We start from the raw sequence: 20,442 nt of genomic DNA, 5'->3' as shown, positions 1-20,442 counted from the left end.
GTTTCAATCAAGTCGCCTCCTACTCTTCTAAATTCCAGCGGATACAAGCCTAAACTGTCCAATCTTTCCTCGTAAGACAGCTCGCCCATTCCAGGTATTAGGCCAATAAACCTTCTCTGTACTGCCTCCAACGCATTTGCATCCTTCCTGAAATAAGGAAACCAATACTGTACACAGTACTCCAGTTGTAGTCTCACCAATGTCCTGTATAGCTGAAGCATAACCTCCCTACTTTTGTATTCAATTCCCCTCACGATAAACAATAACATTCTATTAGCTTTCCTAATTACGTGCTGTACCTGCATACTAACCTTTTGCGATTCATGCACAAGGACACCCAGATCCCTCTGCATCTCAGAGCTCTGCAGTCTCTCACCATTTAGATAATATGCTTCTTTTTTATTCTTCTTGCCAAGGTGGACAATTTCCCCACTTTCCCACATTATACTCCATTTGCCAGGTCTTTGCCCACTCACTTAACCCCTCTACATCCCTTTGTAGCCCCCTTATGTCTCTTCACAAATTACTTCCCTACCTATCTTTGTGTCATCAGCAAATTTAGCAACCATACTTTCAGTCCCTTCATCCAAGTCATTTATATAAATTGTAAAAAGCTGAGGCCCCAGCACAGATCCCTGTGGCACACCACTCGTTACATCTTGCCAACCAGAAAATGATCCATTTATGCCTACTCTCTGTTTGCTATTAGCTAGCCAATCTTCTATCCAGGCCAATATGTTATCCCCTACACCATGAGCTTTTAATTTTTGCAATAACCTTTGATGTGGCACCTTATCATATGCCTTCTGGAAATCTAAGTACAGTACATCCACCGGTTCCCTTTTATCCACAGCACATGTAACTCCCTCAAAGAACTCCAAATAAATTGATTAAACATGATTTCCCTTTCACAAAACCATGTTGACTCTGCCTGATTACCTTTAATTTTTCTAAGTGCTATTCTATAATTCTATAACGTCTTTAATAATAGTTAACATTTTCCCCAAGACAGATGTTAAGCTAACTGGCCTGTAGTTTCCTGCTTTCTGTCTCCCTCCCTTTTTGAATAAAGGAGTTACATTCGCTATTTTCCAATATAACGGAACCTTCCCTGAATCTAGGGAATTTTGGAAAATTAGAACTAATGCATCAACTATCTCACTAGCCACTTCTTTTAACATCCTAGAATGAAGTCCATCAGGAACCGGGGATTTGTCAGCCCGCAGCTCCAACAATTTGTTCAGTACCACTTCCATGGTGATTATAATTTTCTTGAGTTCCTCCCTCCCTTCCTTCCATTTCCTGACTTACAGGTAATACTGGGATGTTACTCGTATCCTCAATAGTGAAGACCAATGCAAAATATCTGTTCAGTTCATCTGCCATCTCATTATCCATTATTAATTCCCCAGACTCACTTTCTGTAGGACCAACGCTCACTTTAACTTTTCTTTTTTAAATATCTAAGGAAACTCTTAATGTCTTTATATTTCTAGCTAGCTTTCTCTCGTACTCTAATTTCACCTTCCTTATCAATCTTTTAGTCATTCTTTACTATTTTTTATATTCTGTCCAACCTTCTGACCTGCCTCCCATCTCTGCGCAATTATAGACTTTTTCTTTAAGTTTGATACTATCTTTAACTGTTTTAGTTCACCACTGATAGTGGGTCCCACCCTTGGAATTTTTCCTCCTCGTTGGAAAGTATCTATTCTGTGTATTCTGAAATATCCCCTTAAATGTCTGCATCTCTATTGACCTATCCCTTAACCTGACTTGCCAGTTCACTTTAGCTAGCTCTGCTTTCATGCCCTCATAATTGCCCTTATTTAAGTTTAAAATACTAGTCTTGGACTCACCCTTCTCTCCCTCAAACTGAATGCAAAATTCAATCATATTATGATCACTGCTACCTAGGGGCACCTTAACTATGAGGTCATTAATTAATCCTATCGTGTTGCACAATACCAGGTCTAGTATAGCCTGCTCTCGGGTTGGCTCCAGAACGTACTGTTCCAAGAAATTATCCCAAAAACATTCTATGTACTCCTCATCTCGGCTGCCTCTGCCCATCTGATTTTTCCAGTCTATATGTAGGTTAAAATCCCCCATAATTATTGCTGTACCTTTCTGACAAGCTGCCTTTATTTCTTCCTTTATACTCTGTCCTACAGTGTGGTTAATGTTAGGTGGCCTGTACACCACTCCCACAAGTGACTTCTTGCCTTTATGATTTCTCATCTCTACCCAAACTGCTTCTACATCCTACTTCTTAATCTCCTGAACTTACGTCATCTCTCTCTACTGCGCTAATACCATCATTAATTAACAGAGCTACCACTCCACTTTTTACTAGCTTCCTGCCCTTCCTAAATGCCACGTACCCTTCAATATTCAGGTCCCAATCTATGTCGTCCTGCAGCCATGCCTCTGTAATGGCTATCAGATCGTACTTATTTATTTCTATTCGCGCTCTCAGTTCATCTGTTTTGTTTCGAATGCTACATGAATTCAGATACAGAGCCTTTAGTTTTGTCCTTTTATTATTTTTATAACCTCTAGCCTTATCTGTTGATTTACTCTTAGATTTGTACGCTCTGTCCCTTCCTGTTACAGTCTGTTTATCATTTCCCATATTAATACTTTTCTCTCTTGCCTTGTCTCTACCCCTTGATTTACCATATCTTCCCAAATTTGATCCCTTGCCCCCATTCAGTTTAAACCTTTCTCCAATTCCCTAGTTATGCGGCTCGCTAGAACACCGGCCCTAGCATGGTTCAGGTGTAGACTGTCCCAATGGTACAACCACCACTTTCCCCAGTTCTGATACCAGTACCCCATGAACCAGAACCCACTTCTACCACACCAGTCTTTGAGCCATGTATTAATTTTTCTAATCTTATCTGCCCTATGCCAATTTGCATGGGCTCAGATAATAATCGAGAGATTACTACCTCTGAGGTTCTGCTTCTTAATTTGGTGCTCGTTCCTCATACTGACTATGCAGAACCTCTTTCCTTGTCCTGCCTATGCTGTTGGTACCTACATGGGCCACGACGACTAGATCCTCCCCATCCCACTGTAATTTCCTCTCCAGCCCTGAGCAGATGTCCCTAACCCTGGCACCAGGCAGGCAACACAGCCATCTGGACTCTCACTCTTTGCTGCAGAGAACAGTGTCAATCCCCCTAACTATACTGTCCCCTACTTCCACTACATTCCTTTTTTCTCCCTCTACTTGAATGGCTTCCTGTACTATGGTGCCACGGTCAGGTTGATCATCCACTCTGTAGCCCCTACTCTCATCCAAACAAGCTGAAAGAACCTCAAACCTGTTGGACAATCGCAAAGGCTGATGCTCCTGCACTCCTGTCCTCTGGGTCCCCTTACCTGCCTCAGCTGCAGCCACACTCTCCTGTCCCTGACCACTGACCAAATCAGAAGACCCGATCCTAAGGGGTGTGACTGCCTCCTGGTACAAAATGTCCAGGTAACTTTCCCCCTCCCTGATGTGTCGCAGTGTCTGCAGCTCGGACTCCAGTTCAATGACTCTAATCCGAAGCTCTTCGAGCCACAAACGCTTACTGCAGACGTATTTGCCCTAGATCACACTGGCATCCAGGAGCTCCCACATGCATCACCTGTCCTGCCATCCTTAATGTGTTTTAATTAACTACTTAATTATTTTATTCAATTTTTAAATTTATTTTCCTTTTAATATATTTTATTAAGCTTACTGCTAGTTCCTTTACTATTTTAAATGTTACGGTTAGAATGGACCTTAATCACTTACCAGATACTCACCAAACAGGTAGCTTGTCCCCAAACAAATCACCTATCTGCTTGCCTGTGATGTTTGGTTTAAATTAAATTAAAAGCTTACCTGTATACTCACCCCGGCGGCTGTTTCCCTGCTCTCTCTGTTGCTTGCGACGTCACTCTGATATCACTTTTCGATTTTTCCCTGCTCCGCTCCTGCTGCTCCCACCGTGCTCCTCTCTCTCGCTCGATCTCCGATTCTGGGCTTTCGGCGTGTTTAAAACCTCCGCTCCCGCCATGCTCCTCTCCCTCGCTCCGTCTCCAGTCTCCCTTCACCCTCCATAGCCATCCTTGTGTACATAAACTCTTAAAAGGTGATCTCAAACTTTCCTTTCATTAGATTGCTGTGCAACTGCCACAGGAGTCAAGGATAAACTTGCCAGATTTGCTAAGGCTATCCATAGGAAGACTCATGTGTCAGGAGCTGGTAACACCAACAACACAAAAGCAGCTCTATCAAGATTAAGGCAAAGAGATTAGTGAAGAAACCTTCACTAATTTGTACATAGGAGCAGCTGAGCTGTGTGTGGCTTAAGGCAGAGATCTGTAACTCACTGTGTGAAGGCTGAACAATGTAAACCTGTTTCACTGCTCTATAATGCAGAACAGTGCAAAACCAAACCCCACTGCTTAATAATAAAGAACTTGCCTTTATACAGCATCTGTAATTTAGGAAAACAGCCCAAGGCCTTGCTTCACAAGAATGAGGTCATATAAAAATTGTCATCGAGTAAGGAAAGAGATAGTTGGAAAAACTTACCTCTTTGCTCAGCTTCTAGACATTTGTCATATCACCATATTGCAGAATAGTAGAAAACCATCACCCCCTCCCACACTGGATAATGGTAATTGATGAATAATCATGTCCCCAAATGTTACATCAATACCCCGAACACAGAAATAAGGAAAAGTACAATCCAAGACTAGCGAAGCATGATATGGTTTATTTATCAAGAAAAGATTAAATACAGATAGGGTGTTAGCAGGCTGTAAAGTGAGCCATCGTTCACACAAGGCTCTGTTACTGACAACTGGGAAAGCAGCTGAAAGCAGACTTTATACTGCAATCTGCAACTGGAACACATACTACAGATAAAACAGAAGAAAAAAATTCCCAAAGCTTTAAATGACTATTTTGAAACAAAGCATTTTTGCCAAAATGATTAGCGTCAGTTTGGCTCATTTCAGAGTTGAAAGGTGGCGGATTCAAGACTATAATCTCGTTACTTCAGTGCAGTACCAAGAAAGTGCAGAGTTCAGCTGTTCAGATGAATGTAAAACGCTGCAGTAAGGAGATGGCTGGGGTTGGTACACTGGAAGGATGAGATCAGGCCGCCTTCATCCAAACATATCTAATTTTTAAAAATACAACGGTTCTTCCAATGATCAAACCAGAGACTGCAACCCACCAGCACCTGTGTGTGAATGAAGCCTTACCTCATCAGCTGCTCCCGTCTAATTTCATCAGCAGTCAGGTTGTAGAAGTCACTGGGTAATTCAAATTTTGCTGCCTGGGGCGAGGGCCGGAAAACTTGGATCCGCCGATCCAATTGTGCTCTAACAGGCTCAGCACTTAAAAGATCATCCTTGTACTGTCTAAGCTCTTCAAATGTGGTGACATATTCCTCATTTAACACATAAAAATCTTCATTTTCTATAAAAATATTAAAAATTTAAGTCACACCATAAAAGGTTAATTTCTTACACCACACTGAAATCCTACTTCGATGGTTTCTCCTTCTCTGCAGTGTTGACACGAACAGAAAGCAGCACTGTTCATACCAGAGCAGCTCCACTCCTTCATTGCAATTGGAAGCTACAAACTTGGACTAGCCCCAAAGTTAAATCGAAAGCACTAACACAAGGAATTGGGCCATTCACTGAGTACCTGCTGATGAAAGGCAGGGGTGCGGGGGAAAAAAAAAAACAGGGCAAGATTGTTTTCAAGGTGTGTTATTTCAATGTCACTTCAGGTCATTAGACCATAATGGGCAGAGTGACTATCAAACTTCTTAATTTTTTTTTGGTCGAATAGGGAAAAACAAAAAAGAACCTTGGAAGAAATTTTAGCTCAATGATTCAAGTAAGGGTCAGACTTTTCAAAGCAGGCACTAATCCACTTCTGCACCGATGTTACTACTTGCGCACACACACGACTACAGTAAACACAAATAGATAGCGAGCTGGTCCACAGTGGCTGATCAGGAGAAATTTGGGTGTGCTCTGCATTGTTTAGCTGCATCTCTGAACAATCTAAAGTTACTAAAGATTCATCGTTACCTTGTCCTGATACGCTCAACATTTTCCTTTCAAACCCAATCGACTGTAAAAATTCATGTGTTCCTTCCAGTTCAGATATCCTTTCCTTGAGACAGGGCAAGAGAGATGGAGAGGTGGGACCATACAGAGAGGGAGAGAGAATTCTTCAATATACACCTACTCAAAACATTTGACTGCTAATCTCAATTTATTTTCATCTATGAGAACAAGAAAAACTTAGCCAAAGGTGAAGTCAACAAATCAACTACAATTTGGTAATCCTGGAAGATCCATAAAAGGACACATGTTTTCATAATAAATGGTGGCGAACTAGCTAAGCAAAAAGCCAAAAAAGATATCAACTCTCAAACACTGTCATTATAGAGCAGCAATTAACCAAACTAATATAATGCGGAGTCATTTTGCCAGCATGCCCCCTCCTCCTTCCCCTCCCATAGATGCTTGTTTCAGCTCCAGTCACCAAGACACCAAACCATAGAGGTGATGCAGAGATTATTTCTAATGCTGGAAGACTGAGTTATGAGGTTAAACCATTACTCTTCAGACTTCAAAGGGAGAGAATGAAAGGGAATCTTACTGATATAAACTGGAATAGAAAAGATTAATCCACAGCTCTGTAGCAAGTTATATAACTGTAGGGCAAAGGGATGCAGGTACAATACAAAAATAAAAATCAGGATGCACTTCACTCAAAAAGTCGTTGAAGCCCGAAATAGCCTTTCTGGCAGGGGAATGGAACAACCCTGGAGTCATTCAAGAAGTAGTTGGTTGCTGCAATGGTGACACTTGCTTTTTAGGAGATGATGCCATGAATGGATTCAATTGGCTTTCATCCGTACTTATGCTTGTGATTAATGAAGTGGGAAATGGGAATATTCATTCTGGTAGAAAAGGAGCTTTTATTTAGAGGCGGAGATTAAAGCATCCCTTGGATTCAAATGTGTGTCAGTCACATTTGCCACTAAAGTAAGTTTCTGCATTTCTTGGCAACATGTCCCAACACCACTCTTCACATTTCAGGTCATATGTCTGCAAGGATCTTTAGTGAAATGGTTTTTGAGCAGCCAAGATACAGTTCCTAATACACACTGGTCTACAGAACTGAACTGTTTTAGGTTCCATATTAAATTGAGGGACTCGTTCAGGGAGGCCACAGGATGGTTGATTTCAAAACTGGGAAAATGTCACACTTTCACTGTGTTGGAGGGTGGGAGGAATGCCCCAAGTTTGTGGCATGGAGTACAGGAAGCTTTACTCCACATCTAACAATGCTGAACCTGATGTGGAAGTATTTGGTGGACTGAATGCCCCAACTACCATCAACTTGAATACATTTTCAAGAAATTTAAAAACAAATCGTCATTGCACATTTTGTCTCAAGGGCAAGTGCTCCTGTTAACCGTGACACTGCTTGCCTTTTGAAATGGGTCTTGAATTACTGTAACTGAATCAGTTAATAAAAATGGAATTTAAATGAGGTTCTGTATTTTTACCACGGTTTTGCGAGATTGTGTTTTGATTCCGTTCATTCTCCATGAAAACAACCAACCGTGGGACATTACACATCGCATTCCACTACATGACTAAAGATAGTGCTTCAAACCAAATCATTTTGCGAAGGAAAGAAGAAAATTAATGGGGCTTTTACCTGGAAGACTTTATTTTGCAACTTGATTTTTCGGTATTTCTCTTCACTTGGGTTATTGCATATGTTATCAATGTATCTGTGATTTAAAATAAATTTTACATAGCTTAAAGGATAACACAGAAACTCAGTTTAGTTCTTTTTATAAAAAGAGGGGGAAAATTCAAATTGGAATAGAAGCTGAAAACATTGGAAAGGCATTGCAGGTCTCAATACCTGAAGACAAAAAATGGGTTGTTTTGGGGGTTAAGGGCAGAGAGTGAGAGGGTGAGCAAGAAAAGGGGGTGGGGGGGCAAAGAGAGAGAGAGCGAGAGAGGCAAATGGTGGAAGATGGTAAACAGTGGTGTTCTCCAAGGCTCAGTGCTAGGACCACTGCTTGTATGGGTGCATATTTTTTTAATTTTTAATTTTGTCATGGACACGTGCTATGCGGAATAATGATTTTTTCAATCCATCAGTTGGAAACCTGAATTAAACTTTACAAAAAAAAGGAGACAAAGAACTGATAAAAGATGACTGCTAGCAGCTAAAATGGCCACCCCAACTTGCATCTAAATACCCGACATTCCAAGGTATCGAGGTGGAGAGGTAGATCTAGTAAATCTCTAACCAGAATAAGGCCTTTCCTTATTGACAAACTATTAAAGGCAATCTTGGAACATTCATCCTGGTGGAGATGGACCACTCAAAGGGTAATCACTGAAACAATGGGATCCTGAGAGAGATTGGAATTCTTAGACATGATCTCATTAAATTGCAAGAGAGTGAATACTGGGCCATCATGTGACAGAGTCACCATCTGTATGAAACTAGCTGCTCCTTCTCTCTATAGACAGACAAGTACCTGAGACTCCAGTGAAAGACCCAAGTGGGTCTCTCTCTCTCACTCTCCAGGCCACCCTGCAAGTTCGAACCCTGCCTGCTGGCTGTAACCATCCAGGCCTATCATTGCTGCAGACAGAGACCCCGGGAAGAAAACCAGCTGCATCACCGTCTCCAAGAAAACCCTGAACCAGTTGAGCACATCTACCAGTCAGAAACTTCAGGACCGAGTTCAGCCAGAAGACCACAGAATTATCAGACGCCACAGACTGTTCTGGACTCTAATCCAACCAATCTATTCTTCTCCACCTGTAACCTGTCTGTGTGTATGTGTGCGCGCATGTGTCAGAAAGTTGGAGCATATATTATTTTACTTAGATCGGGTTTTGTTTTTAAGTACAATAAAACTAACCTCTTGTTTAATCTCAAGAAAACCTGTCCGATTGTTTTTTCTTTTATGATCATAGCACATAAAGGGTTCCACACTCACTGAATTGGTAAGCATATCCACTTTTTAAAAGAAATAAACTCTGTTGTGATCAAACAAGGAAAGGGACAAGAGGGGAGCCTTTTGATCCTTCCTCACCTGATCTTAACTATGTATATATAAAAAAAATGACTTGGATATTGGAATACAGAGCAAAATTTCAAAATTTGCCACTCCAAGTTTGGCATCATCAACAGTGAGGATGATACAAGTCAACTAACTGAAACAGGACATATATAAGCTAGCAGAATGAGTGGACACACGGCAAATGGAATTTAATAGAGAAATGTGAGGTGATGCATTTTAGCAGAAGGGATAGGGAGAAGCAATACAGAATTATTGGCACAGTTCTGAATAGTGTACAGGGACAGAGGGATCTGGGGATTCATAGGCATAGATCTTTGAAGGTGGAGGGACATAACAGAGTAGTTAGCAAAGCATATGGGATCTTGAGAGGTATCGAGTACAAAAGCAGGGAGGTTATGCTGAACCTTCATAAAGCTCTGGTTAGGCCACAACTAGAGTATTGCATCCAGCTCTGGTCACCACACCTTAGGAAGGATGTGAGAGCTCTCGAGAGGGTGCAGAGGAGATTTACCAGAATGGTTCCAGGGATGAGGGATTTTAATTACAAGATTAGGTTGCCAAAGCTGGGGTTGCTCTCCTTGAAGCAAAGGAGATTGTGGGGAGATTTGTTATGAGAGTGCTTCTATTTTTTTCACCAAAAATACACTTTTGAGGACTTGTATTTAAATTGTGGAAATGGATTCATTGGAAGGCTGAAGATTTCATAAAAGCTGGACTTTACTTTGTTGTTGACAGTTCACTGAACGAACAGAGATGTTGTCGAAAAACAACTGTGCTGGAAGTCATGTGCTTTAAGCAATAAATAGAAACCTTGGTGACCTGGGGAAGATGTTTACAGAGAAGTGACAGGTCAAGATTTATAGGGGTCAGGAGGCTTAACTCTTGAGATATCATTTTTGGTTTCGCTTTGCACAGTGTGTTGGGGCGTGAACTGTTTTTAAGAGTTGCAGAAAATCAGCCACGAGAGCAGCCACCATCAGCTCACCATCATCTATCTCTTTGAGAACTTCCTGAGAGTCATGTGTAAGAAGTAGAGAAAGCGATGCTGCATTTCTCCTGAAAAGCCTGCCAGCTACCTCTGATGCCGCATTTCTCCCAGAAAGCCTGCCAAACTGATCCTCAATTCCGCCTGAAAAGAACTGCTCTCAAAAGATCCCAGTGACAGCCATCTATTCATATTTGGGACACAAGACCAAAAAGGGACAACTGATATCTTTCCATATCTTCTCTTTTTTTCTTCAAGAATTAGCAAGTATTTGGCCAAAGTATTCTTCTTTGCCTTTTTTTTGTAACAGACCTCTACAGAGAGAATTTCCATATTTTTTCAGTTTGTGTCTGGGGAGTTTAAAAAAGGGAACTTTCATATTTCAATCTGTGCGTTAATGCTTTGCTTCGTTACTGGTTAAGTCTTGTTTTACAATAAACTGATAATTTTGTTGTTTATTAAAGAAACCCGGTTAGTGTATTTTATTCTGGGATAAAGAATAGATGATTGACTGCATCAGCAACTGGGTAAACATTTCAAAAAAATATAAGTTGTGACCTGTGGAGAAGTGGAACTAGAAAAGACGGCATTCCTCCCCTCTCGGTCGTAACAGATTTGATAGAGGTGTACAAAATTATGACAAGTTTAGATAAGGTAGACAAGGAGAAAACGCTCCCATTAGCTGATGGTACAAGGACCAGGGGACATAGCTTTAAGGTTTTGGGCAAGAGATGCAGGGGGAACATGAGGAAGAATTTTTTTTTTCCCCAAACGCAGCGAGTGGTAATGACCTGGAACTCGCTGCCTACGAGGATGGTGGAAGCAGAGACAATCAATCATTTCAAAAGGAAATTGGCTGGGCACTTGAAGGAAATAAAGTTGCAGGGCTATGGGGCTAGAGCAGGGGAAACAGGACTGGGAGAGCCAGCAGGGACTCGATAGTGTTCCTCTGTGCAATAAGTGACTCTGTGGGTCAGGGAGAAGTGTGCAATAGTAGAGCTGGGGGGGAGGGCGAGCGAGAGCGCGGGCGGAGAGAGAGCGAGAGAAAGGGCGGAGAGGTATTCAAACAGATAATCGAAGGAATGGCAAGTAATTAACAACAAATGTTGAAAAGAGGAAACTTAAAATTCAAACATAAAAGTCAACAACAACCTTGAAACTAATCTGCGAGACCCAGCATATAAACACTTGTTTATGGAACTGAATTTTCCAAGCAAAACTCAGGAGAAAAACATTTAACTCCTTCACCACTAGCTGTTTCTTCTCTATTCAGAGCAAAAATTCTTAGTAAGTTTAAATAGTATGAAGTTGGGGGAATCCTGCGTGTAGATGCAGGGATAATAATTTCAGATTGCCAGAAGGTCGTACTAGAGGGTTAAGGACACGATATTACAACAGCCATTTCAACAACATCAAGCTTCCGATCTTAACTGTTCTTAAACTGTCAACACTGGGAAAACATTCAGAGTGGAATCTGTGATCAAAAAGTGGGACACAGATCTCAAGAACCTTTTAAACATATGCGGTTGTGTTTATTTTTCAGGGAAATTCATGATAGAAGTTACAGATTTAGTCGAAATGGGCAATTCTCAATCCAAATAAGTAAGAATTCAAAGGTCCTGCTGAGGAAAGGGGCAAAGAGTTAAGGAGCCCAGAAGAAGTACAGAAATGTTCACAGTGGAACTTCAGATAGATAAAAATATCAGGAGAAGTACAAAAGCAACTGTCTGTAACTCAATGGCTGGAGGAGATGAGCAATTACTAGAGAAATTTACTGTGAACAGTACTGGTCTTCACATTATAAAAAAGGACATAGAGGCAAGGGAGAAGTCGTAAAAAAAGATTCACTGAAACAATATCGAATTGAGAGGCTATACCCATCAGGAAAGATTGAACAGGCTTTGGCTCTTTTCTCTAGAAAAAAAGACTGAGCAGTGACCTGATAGAGGTCTTTAGGATTATGAAAGGGACTGATAGAGTAGACACAGAAAGATATTTCCACTTATGGGTGAGACCAGAACTCAGGGTCATAAATACAAGATATCACTACTAAATCCAATAAGGAATCCAGGAGGAACTTCTTTACCCAGAGAGTGGTTAGAATGTGAAACTTACTGACACCAAGATTTGCTGAGGCAAACAGCGTATATATATTCAAGGGGATGCTGGATAAGTATGAGGGAGAAAGGAATAGAAGGATACGTCGGGTGAGGTGAAGTAAGGTACGAAGAGGCTCCTGTGGTGCATAAACACCAGCATGGGCCTGCTGGGCCAAATGGCCTATGTATAAATATTTTGCAATAATGCGTAACTGTTAAACTGGTTTATTTATATGTTCCTATTAAACCCAATTTTATTTCTCTAGTCACCTAAACAATATATCAAAATATAGTTTAGTGGTCAATCAGGTATTGAAGTGGACAGACTATCTGGCAACAAAACATGTGCTTCCGAGTCCAATACCTATACAAAAATGCACATGACAAACACAATTACATTTAGGCATTCCCATATTTGAAATCAATTAAATGGAAGCGATATTTGTCCTTTACTTACTTGCCAAGAGTTTCACAAGCAATCTTTATTCTCTCTTTATCTTTGTTAAATGTGTGAATCATCATTATAGAGGCTCGCACAGGATCATCAGCAAATTTCTAGATTGGAAAGATATGATCTATTTAGAAAGGATGTGCGATCACAGCAATTTGCACTTTTATTATTCAAAATGTCACACTGAGAATGAGCAAGGGAAATGGACACTAAGTAAAAGAGAGGTGGCTGAAAGCCTGACTGAAAAGATGCTGTGGACATGCAGCCCACCATACAATACATGCAGAACTACTAAAGTGCTCATTAGATATACCCAAAGATAATTGATTAAAACATCCAACATTTACAAATCCCAAACTTTTGCCTCCCTTTTGAAATTAATCCTTTCAGATGCCAGTCACCCTCCAGTGCATCGCCTGAGTGATGATTATATTCATAGATGGACCTCAACACAAGTGCAGGCATGATATCCAAATGTCAAGGACATTACAGCCTAGCCAGATGCTGCCCTCACCTAACAAATGTATCTAAAATAATATATAAATATAATGGACACACACATACCTACCTCTGCACTTCCAGCAGGCACGACTGTGTAGTGTCACAAGTGGGAACTCTTTGATTTTCCCTTCCCCAGCCCAGGGGTGCCAAGGCCATTTGTAGCACTCCTATTTTCCAGTGCAGCTGGGCACAAACCCAGGAAAATCTCTAGCATATAGTATTACTCATTTCAAAACATTTTTTAAAAATTCTCTCTTTGGAAAAATGGTCCCAAGATCCTGAAACGTGACTTGGAGAAATAAGGAGTTTGCACAGAAGGCTAAAGTCAGAGATCAAAGAACACAAGCTAGTACATTGGGCCAGAGGAGGTTGAAGAGGTCAGGAGTAGCAAGACGTAAAAGGATTTGTAAACAAAGACTTTGAATTCAAAGGTTTGGGAGATGGAGCCATTAAGGCCCAGCGAGGATAGGGTGTCAGGCAATCATGGCTTAGCGTAGGTCAGGATATAGCAAGTTGAATTCCGGGCAAGTAGGACTTTGTTAAAATGAACCCAGACCAACAATAAAGGGCCATTTGTGGAAAAAAATGCCTTTAAAAAAAAAAAAATCAAGATTACAGTCAAATTTCTTTCAATAAACAAACTTTTATTCAATATTTACCAGGCCAGCCATAGTTTCTACAGTCTTAGAAACACTGAATATTCCTCCTCTTTCGGGGTTCTTGCTGTTCAAACACCACCCATTCAAAACTGCGCTCTCGTGACTTGATAGGGAAAAATTTCAGTCTCCTAGTCTGCTATAGGCCAGACACCAATTAAACAATCAGGTCAAACAATATTACTGAATGTGATCAGCTATTGTGAGGTCAGCACACATCATTCACACACACGGTCCCTTAAATGTACAAAGCTGATCTCTAATCAATTTCAGTTGCAATTTTGGAAAAGTCTTTTAAAAAGCCAGCACAGGCACAATGGGCTCCTTTTGTGTTGTATCATTCAATGACTCTAGACCAGATTTGATGTGAATAACAGTATCAAGGTATGGTCTTTGCAATACGGATTTTCTATTTTTCTCCCCTCCTCTGCTCTTAAAAAAAAGTACTGAATATTTTTTTAAATTTGTTCTCCGAATGTGGACCACATTTATATTATTTGCATCATTAGACTTCTTTCTTGAACCACTGCAGTCCCAGAGGCATTTATGCGGATATTTTTCTTGTTAATAGGATTCATAGCAGTTTTGTTCTTTTACCACAACTGAGTAGTTTTGTTGGACACTTCAAAGGGCACAGAAAGTCAATCATGTACTGTGGATTGAATTACCAGCCCAGGAAGGACATTAGTGACCCAACTGGGTATTTACAACAGTCTACCAGCTTCCGGATCATCTTTCGGATTTATTGATGTCAAGGTGAATTCACTGCTCTGGGTTACTAGTCCAATACTATAACCATTGCACTATTGCACCCACGTTGAATCTGGCTGCGTATCATTTCACAGGCACTGGGCACGCACTGGTACATCACCCAAGAGATTATTCTTCCCATACAAGTGCCCAGTCAGAGAGACATCAAGCTATTTTATCACGAGGATATCGCAATTGAGCCCAAGCCTATTCTTGCACGACAATGACACAAGCTCATTTTCCAGTAGGGGTCACTAGACAATGTCTCAAAGTAGGAACTCTGGATTTTACACCTCAGAAACAGAAGCTAACTGCAGGATCCCCATCAGCACCCTACTAAGACCTGCTAACAGTACAGACCAGGGACTGAACAGGGACCTTTCTGGTCTATGTTGTCTGCCATATGCTGCAACTACACACAGGAAGTCACAGGAGAAATTTAAGCCTATTCTGCTGAATGCCTATACAAGGAGCTCAGACACCTGCATGCAAAATACTCAAACACCAAAAACCATTCCAAATGAGAATTATTTTAAAAACATAGCCCATCACTTTACAAAGGTCAATGGAAAACTGGTCAAAGGCCACTTTCATTAACAATATTGTGAAATACCAGCTTAGCTACAGAATTGCATTTAAAACCTACCATAAGAATAGCTTCCTTAATGTGTGAATCTCTTGCACTTTTGGAGATCGAGGCATTTGTTAAAGGGCAAATAAAGTATACACCAGTAACAGAGAAGCTGGTGCGATCTTCCTTCACAGCTCTGCTCGGACCCTAGGATCACAATAAAGAACTTTTTATTTATAGATCACCACCACTTCTCTCGACCCCTCTGTAAAGAAAAGAAGCAAACTGACAGTTTTTAGCCTGACATTAAACGAGCATGCCTTGGGAAGCTGGAAAGCGGGCTGATAGAAGAAATGCTGGTTTTCAGTCTTTTAAAATCAACCTGCTGAGCTGTGATAAATTAAGGCCAGACAATGTTATCAGGAAGGAACAAAGGCATGTTATTCGGAAAAGAGACCTGTGTGTCTGAAACGAAACAGCAGACCTTGAAGATTCTACAGGATATGCCGCAAGCATCTTAATCTGGGAGTTGGCCAACTCAACAGTTGAGACATGCATAAGCTATCCAACCAATCCATGAACCCCAACTGCTGCTGTGGTCTTCAAATTATGGAAATTTACTGACGGAAATCGAAGAAAGATGGACAGTGTTGGGGTGGGCTGTAACTCCAGGTTTTAAACAAAGAATTTAGCATACTATTGGACATGATGATTTAACTCAACTGTCGAAAGGTCAATGAGGCCGTGTCAATGTAAGATTCTGCTCAACATGAAAAGAAAAGGCTATAAAATAAACTGTTAAGGTAGCCTCTTTACTGCAATTGAGAAGGAGGGAACCTGACTGATTATCGGAAGATAAGGGAACCCGACCAAATGTCGGAAGGAGATTACAATCAACAGAACTGGCCACTTCAAGGTGCTTGTTATTTATAATATATTTGAGCATTGTAGTGCTAGAGCATTCTATCGATTGATATTGTCAGAACATTCTAGTGCTAGGAGTTGAGCAGTAAGGAAATTGTTTTGCAGTTTATATTTATACTCATGTTCAAATAAACAAACCTTATAAAACATATGAACCTTTGGGCGAGTCATTAATTTATTCTCTTGTAATTTGCCGGTCAAAATCAACTAACTATAAGCCTGGGTATAAAAAGCCTTGCAATGCAATGTCTCTAAATTGTTAGACTGCTCATTAGACATCCAGTACTGGATAAGCAGAAATTTCCTTCAACTAAATATTGGGAAGACTGAAGCCATTGTCTTCGGTGCCCGCTATAAACTCCATTCCCCAGCTACTGAGTACATCCCTCTCCTTGGCAACTTTGAGATTGAACCAGACCGTTCGCAACCTCGGTGTCATACTTGACCCTGACATGAGCTTCCGACCACATATTCGCGCCATCACTAAAGCTGCCTATTTTTAATCTTCGTAGCATCGCTCGACTCCGCCCCTGTCTCAGTTCATCTGCTACAGAAACCCTTATCCATGCCTTTGCTGTCTCCAGACTTGACTATTCTAATGCACTCTGGTGAGCCTCAGTAAACTTGAGGTCATTCAAAACTCTGCTGCCTGTGTCTTAACTCACACCAAGTCCTGTTCACCCATCACCCGTGCTCGCTGACCTACACTGACTCTCGGTTAAACAAGGCCTCAATTTTAAAATTCTCCTCCTGGTTTTAAAAGCCCTCCTTGGTCTCACCCTCCCCTTCTGTAATCTCTTTCAGTCTTACAACTTTCCGAGGTATCTGTGCTCCTCCAATTCTAGTCTCGAGCATCCCTGATTTTAATCACTCTTTGATCAAGTTTTTGGTCATCTGTCCTAGGATCGCTTTATGTGGCTTGTTGTCAAATTTTGTTTGACAATGCTCCTGTGAAGTACCTTGGGATGTTTTACTATGTTAAAGGCACTATTAAATACAAGTTGTTGTATTTTAATGTCTAGAACATCTGTTCCTTTCTTTATCTGGATATTAAAGCACTACTGGGGAGAATATCATGCGACATGGGAAAACAGTTGGCAGGAGCATTGAGATTTTTTGGGGGGAGGGTGAGGAAGGATTTGTATTGATCATTGGGACATTTGTACTATGTTCAATAGGGCCATTATAGGCAACACAGAATTTCACTACGTCAATCTGATTTGGATTTAAAACCCAAAGTCACTTTTTGTCGTTTAAAAAAAAATAATAATTTGATTTAAGTAACATTGCAAAATGGAAATTTAATGCTTTTTAAAAAAATTATTGAAAATTCAAATAATAATAATAATTATTATTATGTTTTGGACATCTGTAGCTGATATTTCTGTATACTTTTCATGCTGGTACAACTCTACATTGTACCAAAGTCAGTAATTTGGTCCTGGGCAGTGACAATCAGAGAGCAGTCATGTCCCAGTCCTGTGGCACACAAACAAATGAGACAGTTTGGCACTGCTTAAAGATGTGAATATTGGTCTGTATTGCTCAGATGCTATTCCCAATTGAGCCATTGGGGGAAGTTTTAAATTTATATTAGAGTTAAAAAATAACTCTAGTAGATAAGGAACAAACACTTAACATTACAAACTACACGTCAATCAGGTGCAATTTTTGGTCAGTCAGAAAAGACTGCATATTTAATGTATAATATTGGTACAAGATTTACCTGATTATTTAGAGTTTGTGCTTCAGGGAATGCAGCCTCTGCTGCCAGTTCCTTCTTTACTATAATAAAAAGAAATTCAGAAAAATTTAGATTTCTTTACATATTTTAAAATATAAACCCAGTGTCTGATTTGAAACATGGCAACATTTATACCAGAGGTATTGTGCACAGTGTTGGCATGGCTGTCTTCTTGTGGACAGATTGATCACACACTTCCCAGCCCATTCACTGAATACAGTTTCTCTCAACACATTGGGCTGAATTTTATGAGCCCTCCGGCATCAGGGGTCATGGCGGGGGAGGCCCGAAAATTCTGCCGGGAGAGGCCCACCACGACCCCCGACGATGAGAAGGCCCTGCCGCATTTTACCGGCAGCGGCTAGGCCTTGGTGTGGCATGGCCCTCCCTTTCCAAGGGATCCATAAAATAATGTGAAAGTGCTTATGAGCAGGATAGACAGAATCTGCAGTGGGAAGCGGGAACACTCATTTTGCTAATATCTGTTTTCTTAAAAGCATTATTAAAACACTTTATATGCAGCGCTTTCATACTATGGGATATAATTTAGATTGGGGGGGGGGGGGGGGTCATGATTACTAATTCATTTGAAAAGTGGTCCATCAACCAAAACAGTTTGAGATCCTTGGCTTCAGACAATGAGGAAGGCAAGATACAGGAAAGGGAGATCATTGAGCCAGTTATTAGCTTATCGGAATAAAAGATGTATATTCCTTACCATTGCCTCTAGGGTCAAGATGGCTCCCTCATGTTGGAGGTACTGGAACTCAGTGTGTTACCCCAGGTACACCTTGACCAGAGCACTCTATAGCTTCAGTATGATTTCCAGGGACTTGTACACAACTTATTTGGCTTTATATCCAGCATCCTGTTCAGTTTATTTATTACTGCCTCACCATGTGCTAACCAAACTACTTTGATCGGTTATCAAATTTATCAATTTCTTGTTCGGGGTACTTGCCAACTTGGAGAGAACCAGAATGTCAAGCAGTGACCTGCCCAAGAGTCACTGTTGCAGATTGACTGCTTGTCTATTCTAATGCAGCATTTTAAAATACTATTTTTTTCCTCTTTCCATCCCTCAGTCTCAGTTCGAACACCATTCCTCACTCATTTCCAAGACCCTAGGTTCACAGCCAGGCTAGTTTGAATGTAGGCTCAAAAGAGGGGAGGTGGGTCATAAGTAACCCACAAATTGTGTTGGACCTATCAATGGTAACCGATACAGAAGTTCTATCTTACCAATGCTGAACTATTATATAGAGTGAACTCCACTGGATGGTCACTGGGTCTGCTCAGCATATTGGCACCAATGCACTACAGGTAGTGGGGGGGGGCTGCAAGGGAGAGGGGAAAATACACAGCACATACAATTTAATACTGTGCAATATTCTTAATTGTCATCTCATATTTCCCTCACTGCTTCCACCACCACTGTTTTATCCCAGTGAAGTACAGTTCTATACATGTTCACCAAGCACAAACTAAACTTGCAAGTGCAAGAACCTATAATCTTACTGCTGGGTTTTAAAACGCAGCTATGTGGAAATATCACAGGCCCAAATGATATGCTTTACCAAATCCCAGTGAAAACTGTGCATTAACTGCAAAAGTCAAAGGTTAATTGGCTCAGCAGATTTTGCTCCCCTTTCCATGTCCACCTACCCTCACTCTGTAAGCTGCTTGATCCAGATGTGCTTCGCCCCCGATGCTGCTTAATTTCCAGTCTTGATAAAGCTGCAGCTGCCGCCATCTGAGATTCTTCAGCCGGTGTTCTACGAGGTTTCTCTGGCCCCTTGGATTTGGGTTCTGTGGATTTTCTAAAGAAGATCACAGTAACAGAATTTGTTTATCAGTATGGAGTCTATAATAATTTGAAACCTGTGCGTGGTTTCTATGCCAACAAACATCTTTTTTTTTAAGTGAATGCTACATGTAATGAAGTGTTCCACATCAATCCTAGCAAAATATAACTAAGATGTTACAGGAGTCTTCATATACAACAAAATAGTTCAACTTGCTAAACTAGACAAAGAAATCAACATTTTATTTTTTTTTTTAAGAACAGGGAAGGATCATTCAATCCAATAATCCCATCCCAAGATTAATCTCACCCATCCAAATTTCTCTTGAATCCATCAGTTTCAGTGGCCTTCTCTGATAATTTATTCCCAGGGCAGACTGGCCACCTGGGAAAGCAGTGCCCATGAATGGTTTCATAATGCTGCAGTATTGGCATCCATCCACCTGAGAGAATCTCATGCCTTTTCAGGAAAGCCAGCCCCCTCTCCCCAATACTACCCCACCCCCCCCCGCCCATTTACTGCCTAGCTTTTATGACTCACCAAGTGTAAAAGTTTCTGCTCAATTTTCCTTCTTACTCCTAAATTTGCTATTTTTTAAACTTGAGTCCATGTGTCCATTATTTAAATCCAACAAAGTGAACAATTTTCCTGGATTAATTGTGTCAATCAGGTCATATAGTCTTTTTTCCAAAGAAAGCAATGCATCTTCTTTAACTTTTGCCTCATATGTTAAAATTCTCATACCCAGAATCAACTTTGTTATATGCCTTTCTACCACCAAGAATCCTTCACATGAACACAACAGTACACTGAATC

The 20,442-nt window shown here is 40.8% G+C and overlaps 1 protein-coding gene across 1 annotated transcript in view; it reads right to left on the bottom strand.

Annotated features, from left to right (window-relative positions):
* Positions 1-20,442, bottom strand: part of ubxn6 (UBX domain protein 6) — a 48,155-nt gene that overhangs the window by 17,854 nt on the left and 9,859 nt on the right. Inside the window, exons 2-8 of the mRNA XM_068016542.1 lie at positions 19,487-19,641; positions 17,804-17,862; positions 15,229-15,360; positions 12,682-12,779; positions 7,748-7,823; positions 6,100-6,184; positions 5,257-5,473 (exon numbers count right to left, since the gene is read on the bottom strand). Of these exons, the coding sequence (XP_067872643.1) occupies positions 5,257-5,473; positions 6,100-6,184; positions 7,748-7,823; positions 12,682-12,779; positions 15,229-15,360; positions 17,804-17,862; positions 19,487-19,641 (822 nt within the window). The remainder of the gene's footprint in view (positions 1-5,256; positions 5,474-6,099; positions 6,185-7,747; positions 7,824-12,681; positions 12,780-15,228; positions 15,361-17,803; positions 17,863-19,486; positions 19,642-20,442) is intronic.

The sequence above is a fragment of the Heterodontus francisci genome, chromosome 36 (assembly GCF_036365525.1).
Source record: "Heterodontus francisci isolate sHetFra1 chromosome 36, sHetFra1.hap1, whole genome shotgun sequence".
Taxonomy (NCBI): Eukaryota; Metazoa; Chordata; class Chondrichthyes; order Heterodontiformes; family Heterodontidae; genus Heterodontus; species Heterodontus francisci.
The sequence above is the reverse complement of the archived record's forward strand: the minus strand, read 5'-3'. Positions and strand labels throughout refer to the sequence as shown.